General features: G+C 37.2%; 1 protein-coding gene across 2 annotated transcripts; it reads right to left on the bottom strand.

Moving 5' to 3' along the window:
- Positions 1 to 329: 329 nt before the first annotated feature.
- LOC128529911 (myeloid-associated differentiation marker homolog) lies at positions 330 to 7,082 on the bottom strand. 2 transcript variants are annotated; one of them, XM_053503532.1, is made up of 3 exons: positions 6,896 to 7,082; positions 5,801 to 5,847; positions 330 to 2,856 (listed from the first exon to the last, which is right to left on the bottom strand). In XM_053503532.1, exon 3 carries the CDS (start codon positions 2,710 to 2,712, stop codon positions 1,837 to 1,839), a length of 876 nt encoding a protein of 291 aa, XP_053359507.1. In that variant the 5' UTR covers positions 2,713 to 2,856; positions 5,801 to 5,847; positions 6,896 to 7,082; the 3' UTR covers positions 330 to 1,836. The 2 variants fall into 2 exon arrangements, with proteins under 2 accessions (XP_053359507.1, XP_053359498.1); XM_053503523.1 differs by lacking the exon at positions 5,801 to 5,847 and having other exon boundaries at positions 6,896 to 7,081.
- Positions 7,083 to 8,115: the final 1,033 nt, after the last annotated feature.

Here is an 8,115-nt window from a genome sequence, read left to right on the forward strand (position 1 = left end):
TACTAAAGTTTAATCCCATTCAATTCAATTGTCAAACACACAAATAACTATAAAACCTCAATAATGAATATAATAACTTCTGTAATGGTTCATTTACACCACTGTAACAAAACAAACTGCAGATTTATTGGCAATGCTTCACAGATCTCAGTATGAGAATCGCTGATTTAGACATGACAAATTAGATAGATAGATACTATAGATATAAATAATAATAATAATAACAACATCAACAATATGAAAAGTTTTGTTACATGTATTCTTACAAATAAGATAATGTGAAAACTGAAATAAAAATGAAAAGAGAAAGGAACACACACACATCAATCTGGCAGTGAAAATGCAAGAATTTATTATTTCTATATATTTAAACACTGAACTTTGGCATCCATAAATGCAGCAGAGTGCAAAAAGCTCAAACGTGACATTTTCATTCACTTAACACTGATAATATGACACTTTAACATCAAGTCTAATACACTGTAAAAAAAAGAAAAGAAAAAGACACCATTGCAAGGTTTTCTAAATTATGCAGTTTTACTACAGTATACCCTGCTGGATATTAAAAAAAAAATGGTTTTAATGAGTTTATGGTGGTGTTTGATGGTAGTTTAATGGATGTGTTGTTCCTAAAGGATCCTGATGGCTTGTCAAATTTTACTCCAATGGGGATCATTTGTTTACAGATGATGTATCTGTTGGTATTTAGTAATATCCCAAAATAGAAAATGTAAGGAAATGAGAAAACCCATTGAATTCACATTAAGGTCCAGTACATGATGTAAACCATAACATATTCCCAATGGTAATGTTTCTTTATTCTTTCCCCAGCAGGGTACTGCAAAATTCAGTCACTGAATACTGTAAAAAAAAATAAACATATACATTTGGTAAAAGATTATAGAAATGTAATGCGTACAGGGTTCATAGGCACGGTTCTTCTTCTGTCTCGGCTAAGCAGTGTCTCACGTAAAGGCCACAGTGTAAATTGTAAAAATGAAATAGTGAAGCAAAGCATATCATATAAACAAGATATATATAGACTTAGGATAAAAACAGCACAAATACATACAGGCACATGTGGGTTTCACAAAAAGGCAACAGTGGTTGACAGGCATCTACCAATAATCAGTTTTGCAATATATCATGATATTTCAACTTTCATAACATTATCATGTGAAATATACTGACATTTAGAAAAAAAAAAAAGAGTGCATGATATTTTTTTCCCCAAGTTTGAAATTTCACTAAAATTCTAGCCGGGTCATTCAAGTTAGCTAGATCCGTGTTGTTATCTGAAAAAGCATCTTTACTTTGTCTTTATGATACTGGCAGGTAATTGTCACAAAAACATGACATACTTTTGACTAACAGTGATTAAGAGTAATTGAACTTATGGCTCATTCGTAACAAAGAAAGCTAACCCGCTAATGTTAGCATGATAGCTCACATGATGTATTAAAGCTGCACTACACAATTAAGTTTAATAATGTTGCTCAACTTGTGAAGTAAGTTCATTATTAGCAGTCTGAGCTGTCAGTTTTCATTGAGAACACAAATCTTACTGGTAAAAATCACCTCGTTGCTAAGCTACATATAGCTAACAGCAAGGAGTCAACATGACTAGAGAAACATTCTAGTGGTCCAATCATTAATAACTGCCTAATGTCTTGGTATCACCTTCCACTCGAATTTAATTTCAATACCAGCCAAACCCAAATCTAATTTCCATTTAGAATTATAGAGGAAATATCGTGATAGGAAAATTGACTATTGGATCTTTATACCTGGTGAAAAGATTAAAACATTCATTGGTTCTTGTTTCTTTCTGACTTTTCAAACACGGACAAACACGAGGCGTGCAGAATACACAAGATCTGCCACATAGATCAGGAAGTTAAGGCCTGTCAGACAGGCTACGATCACCAGTTTATCCCAATAACAGGGATAAGTACAATTATAGGGCCTTTGAGACTGACCACTGTGATGGCTGTCGAACTTAAACACTGGCCAGATGATAGTAGCAGTGAGGTACATCGCAACAGCCAATAAGGCATAAGCAGAGAGGAAACGGGCAAATGGGAAAGGAAGGAAGCCTGTACACTCTCCAACGCACATCACGACAATGGCGGCAGATATAATGAAGCAGATACAGTACACAGCCATGCACCATTTCAATGCTGGATGTTGATCATATGACACAGGATTACTGATGAACACAAAAATGACACTGGCTACAAATGTCTCACAGACCTTCAGAAGGCCGGGTACTGTCGCCATGTAGGCGGCGACTTCACCGGGACGCGCCCTCGTCAGGCTCACCTCCACTAGGTACGCCACTGTGGCCAGGCAGGAAAAAACGGTGCTGACGATCCTGTAGTCACGTGTCTCCTTATCCGTATAACTGTTCTTCAGGTAGTACAACGGGAAGATGATGGAAGCAGAAAGGCAAAACAGACCTGCGTAGCATGCCAACGTGATGGGAAAGTTGTTCCATGAAACAGGTGCACGCGCCTGAAGGCCCATCACCTCCACGATTAGCACCAAGAGTGTGCCGATGAAGCTGAACACCCAGCAGAACATGCACCAGTCATACATGCCGTCATTTAGATGCCCACCATGAGCAGCTATGCTAAAGGCCACACAAGTGAACACGAGTGCGGCCAGGCGGGCCCACATCGGACGTGATGTCTGAAGCACAACCAAGGGCATGATTGGAAATGGATAAATTTGGATGTTTTTTGCAAAGTAAGCTAATCTCAATAAGATTTAATTAAAACTGTTGGTCCAATGTTGTGAGGATGGAAACTCTCTAGTTGGTGCAAAGGCAATCTGATTTTCCACGTTCAGGGAAAACTGCAAAAAAGCAAAAACAAAATAACATTAAGGTCACAAATAAGTGCTAAATACACAGCAATTTATAAGACGCACAACCGGAAGTACGCGTGACCGGCTCAGTCGCTCGAATGCTAAAAATGCTTTGTACGCAGAGGCAAATTTATTGCAAAACTTTAGTTCTTAAGGCGAATGAACCTTGTTCGTATGCCGAGGTATCACTGTATATGACATAAGACTATATTAAAACAATATTTTGTAGTTGGTAAACTCGAACATGATGGGTTCACACCAGGCTTTGATAGAGCTCGGTTCAGCTGGTGTATCCGGCTGCTGACTGTCGAATCTTGACTGACCCAGCGTGACCATGATTAAATAAATGCTACTGTATATCATCGAAGAAACCATGTGTGCTGATGAGCAAGAGATGAAACAGTCAAGAACTGAGACCAAGAGATGTTTTGCTGATTTCATTTCTATGACTAATGCACATGGAATTCCACTTCCAATCACCCTCCTTGTACAGTCTTGATATGTTGATGCAAATTCTACACGTACACACACACACTGTACCGTTAATGACACAATTATTTCCATGTACAGACACACCTGTACGTCCTCTCACTTCTTACACAACACAAAGAAAGTTATGAGCATGCAGGCTTTGATTGTGCAATGTTACTTCCTCTCTGGGCATGAAATATTTAACACATGATGTTCGGAAAAAAAAATACAGTTGAACCAAAGTACAGTCAATTCATTTAGGTTAATTATGTTGGAGAATTACAGCAGAGGTTTGCACATAGAAAAAGTATCCCTGCCCACAACCCTCAGCTCTGGTGGCACTCAAACCCACAACCGCTGTAAGACTCCACCGTGTGTTGCTTAAAAGTCCAACACTCCCTCCTATCCTTTTAAAATTTATACACATATTTACTTAAATATTCTCTCAAGGATATGTTTTGAGAAATACGCCATCGGGGGTTTTGCCATTTTGGTTTCACACAGATCTCATGGTTGTCTAGGAGACATGAATGGTACATTTTTGAGAGCACGTTTCTAGTTGTCTTTTCCTCTGGGACGGCTCGATGCAGCACTCTGACCCCCGCTTCCCAACAGGCTCAGATATGTGAAAGAAAATATTTTTCCTCTGCTGTAATGCAGAGGAATATCCCCAGAGATGAAATAACACTCTATGGCTTTACTCCCACTTCGGACTCAAAATAGTTAAAATAATGAAATAAAAACTCAAAAAATAAAATAAAATGAAAACTGTGATATTTTCTCATCTAATGCAAAAACAAACATGTATAAAGTTCCATAAAGTTCTGAAGTAAACCTTTCATCAAGAGTAGTCAATATTAAGATCTTGGGGTTTAAGATATCCACCAATGTGCATCAAAACAACATGCGTTATATATCCTAATTATGTCGTTGAATAGCATAAAATCATTCAGCAGCAAATTTGTAATGCATTCATTTGTTGTTCCAGTATTAGTAAAGGGCATAGCTAATCCTGGGAAGGGATTATTTGGGTCATTCTACCAAAATGACAAAAATCATTTAAATTAACACAACACAAACTATAATAAAGTACTGTATGTACTTTCAACTATGGAATACGTTTTCTTACTTTAATGTTCAATATTGCAAAAAAAAAAAAAATTGCATTATTTAAAAAGATCATATCACTTCCCACACTATGATCATACATAGTGTGGGAAGTGGGACCACTAAGTGGGATCAAGTTAAACACTAAAATCATGAAACAATAACGGATTATAACTAATAATATGAAATAAATATCAGTCACGCCAAAGTATGCCATTGGTGGTACTGTCATACAGAAAGAGTTTTATTTTGAAATACATTTAAGAATTTGAAATTGTTCCTGCATCACTAGATGGATAGCATTGTCTCACTTCATTGTCTCCAATGTCTCGCTTCATTTGATTAGAAGTGTCATCATTTATTTTGCAATTACTGTTTATGCAAATCTTTTAAGTAGGTCATTGGTGTTACTCATTTTATAAGGATTACTGTCAGAAATCGGACATAAAAACTAATAACATTAATAACTAATAATTAACTGATTTTGACATCATTAAAAACCATGTGGTCAATAGTTGATTTTTCTCTAAGTTGTCATTGGTGTTACCGTCATTGGTTATTTGATGTTTTTTTTTTTTTTAAATGCATTGTGAAAGCAGATGTTTATGATGCAAATTTCACCTTTTCTGTAAAACATTTTTTTCTGATGATCAACCAACAGCTTAAAATTACATTGTGGAAATGTTATTCTCTGCTGGCCAATTGAAAGCACCAAGAGTGAGTGAGGTTACCATGTTCTATAACTAGATAAATAGGCAACTTTATTAATTCCAAAGTTGAAACTGTATCATTACAGCAGCCAGTTAAATAAAAAGTTAAAGATCAATAAATATTTACAAAATAAGGTGCATTAATGAGATAAAAATGGGGTCAAATAATACACGTATACTATACATATACTATGTACATGTGCATAATGATTGTATATACAGGCGGGAACGAAACACTACTGTATATAAGGTGCACCAGCAAGTCAAAATAGTAATAATATTTGTATTAATTAAAATATAACACTTTCGTTATAGTTAAAGAGTTATAGAAAATAGTCAGAAAGTTAAAGCTAAAATTAAGCTGATCAGCTTTAATGCAATCAGTGATATTATTATTATTTCAGACTAAAGCCCACATACATGTCTGCCTGCAATGGAGATAAACTCCTTAATTGTTTTAAACTGTTTCACAAAATTTAAAATTTGGTGTGACATTATATGGTATTGATTTACATCGGATTTGTGCATGAAGTATTAAATTGTGCAAAATCTACCCAGTTCACAGCAAGATTTAGAATCTACTGTCATATCAGGTTATCACAAACAACAGATAGGAAAGGATATAGAAAAGTTCATGTTCACACCCTGTTCACGCCAAGTCGTACTTCTATCGTCAGCGTCCAGTCACACTCTGTTTGGTAATCGGAGAGTGAATCACAGATATGAAACTCAAAAAAGTAGATAAGATAAAGATGATAAAGTTTTGTCTTAAAAAAACTCTAACACGCTAAAATACACTTATCCCACTTCAGTGCTGTTATTTCAGCAAAAGTGAAAATATGAACTAAAATCCCAGTTAAAACATTCAGTTTTTATTAGCTTTTCTAATATCTATTTGTGCAGGTGTGTGTTTACATGGAAAAAGCAGCACATTTTAAAGTAGATTATTATTTTTTTAGTTAAAAAAAAAAAAAAAAACTTAAAATTGTATTGTGGAAATGCTATCCTTTGCACTGAAAGCTAACCACGTTTCATAAGAATCAGGTTTTACTTTAGCTTCGTAATATCAGCTCCGTAAATTACTCATGCACTTTTGGTTTATATCTTATCTAAACACCCTGTTCGCCTTCATCACTTTCTGGAAAAAAGAACAGTGTGAGTGTTTCCTCCCACCCCACCCCACCTCATGTGTGTGTGTGTGTGTGTGTGTGCTCGGATGCTGTGCTTGAGGGCGGATGTGGAGAAGGTGTGGCTGAAAAAAGCGGGGTCATGGCGGGGGGACGAAAGAAACTGCGGTGTGTGTGAGGGTGTATTATATTTCAGAGTGTGTATTTTATGTCAGAGTGTGTGTGGTGAGATTTCTGGCTTTTTTTACACACACCTAGGCAACATGTAGCATTTAGTAGTAAAGCTAAGACAAGGGTGTGGTTTGGTCCATGTAGCGCAGTAACACCCAGGCTGAATACACACTCCACTCTCACACACACACACACACACACACACATGATGAAAATAAGCACTTTACTCATTTACCCCATGTTTGTTTGTTTCTGTGTGTTTGTGTGTGTGTGTAAAGGTTTAAAGGTAACATTCCTAACGCAGATCCACGCCGTTGCCATATGTAACGGTAACAGCCCAGTTCTAGAACTTTCCCCGCTCTTTTAAATCAATTAAACCAAAGCAAGTAAAAACAAACGGCTACTTTGTAACAAACCTAAGGAGATGAAAGAGAATCTTACCTCTTCAGTTCTTTGCTTTAGCACGAGACCGCTCTGGTATGCGAGACCTTTTTTTCCTCCCTCAGACCTTGTTCTGCTTCTCTTCCTTTCCAGGACTGTGAGAGATCCACGCCCAGTAAGACCAAATTAGGTTTACCCTTACAACACACACACACACACACAGACAGGCGCGCTTCTGCTCTGCCTCATTGCTCTTTCTCGGACACGCTGGATACAGCATGACTCCGTTTATTAACCCTTGATTTACCAGCACTGCTGAAATCTCTGCTCTGATTGATTAGAAGGAGTTGAGGTATTTTCTGCAAAAAAAAAAAAAAAAAAAAAATCAGCCCAGAAAGTACTTCCTGCTGTAAGGTTGTTGTTTTAGTTTTAACTGTTCATGTAAATTAATGCAGCTGTTCTAATCCAGAAGTCTGGATCTATGGGCAGAAAAAAGTAGAAGTATTCTCTCTCACTCAGGACACACTTAGGACACAAAGTGGGGTCCACCCTGGTCGAGGTGCCAATCCATCGTAGTGCACACACATACAGTACACATAGACACACATAGACACTCATTCACACATCACAGGCAATTTGGGAACTGTTTGAGGAAACCGAAGTACCCAAAGGAAAACCACTACGCATGGAAAGAACATGCATGCACCCTGGAGGTGCAAGGCAAAAGTGCTAAACTCTAAGCCCATTTAAAAGTATAAATGAGATCAAATTTTTTAATTGATAGTATTTGACTTGGCAGCACTTTCGCACACACTAAAAATGTATCAGGACTGATGTTACGCAGTACAGATGTTCTGGTATGATTGTGGTACACTAATGATTTCAGGTGACCCCAAAGAAAAAAAGGTGAGTGGTGTAACGTTTGATTCTATTCAGTCTTCTATTCTTGCAAGGGGCGTTCAAGTCAAAGTGAGATGTGTGATAATATTGCTCATGAATGAAGGTGTAAAACTGATTCACATTTACTTCAAAACAACTTCAAGCACTGTGACTCTTAGTGGAAGTAAAACATTTAAACTGTCCCAACTGCTGTTGTTTCTGTAAACATTCAGCCAGTAGAATGCCTGATCCTTGAAAATCAATGAATGACCCGTCACCTGCTTGCGGAAGTGACGCATCTGTCCATGGGAACTGTACGCACAGTTATTTATCAGCACTTGCACAATAGAGGAACTCAGCCACGAGTTATTTCCACATCCCCCTACATATGTGCAGTGCTG

Source organism: Clarias gariepinus, chromosome 1 (genome assembly GCF_024256425.1).
Source record: "Clarias gariepinus isolate MV-2021 ecotype Netherlands chromosome 1, CGAR_prim_01v2, whole genome shotgun sequence".
NCBI classification, from domain to species: Eukaryota; Metazoa; Chordata; class Actinopteri; order Siluriformes; family Clariidae; genus Clarias; species Clarias gariepinus.

Coding starts and splice junctions, on each gene's coding strand:
- LOC128529911 (XM_053503532.1), bottom strand. CDS start 2,712: ATGCCCTTGGTTGTGCTTCAGACATCACGTCCGATGTGGGCCCGCCTG.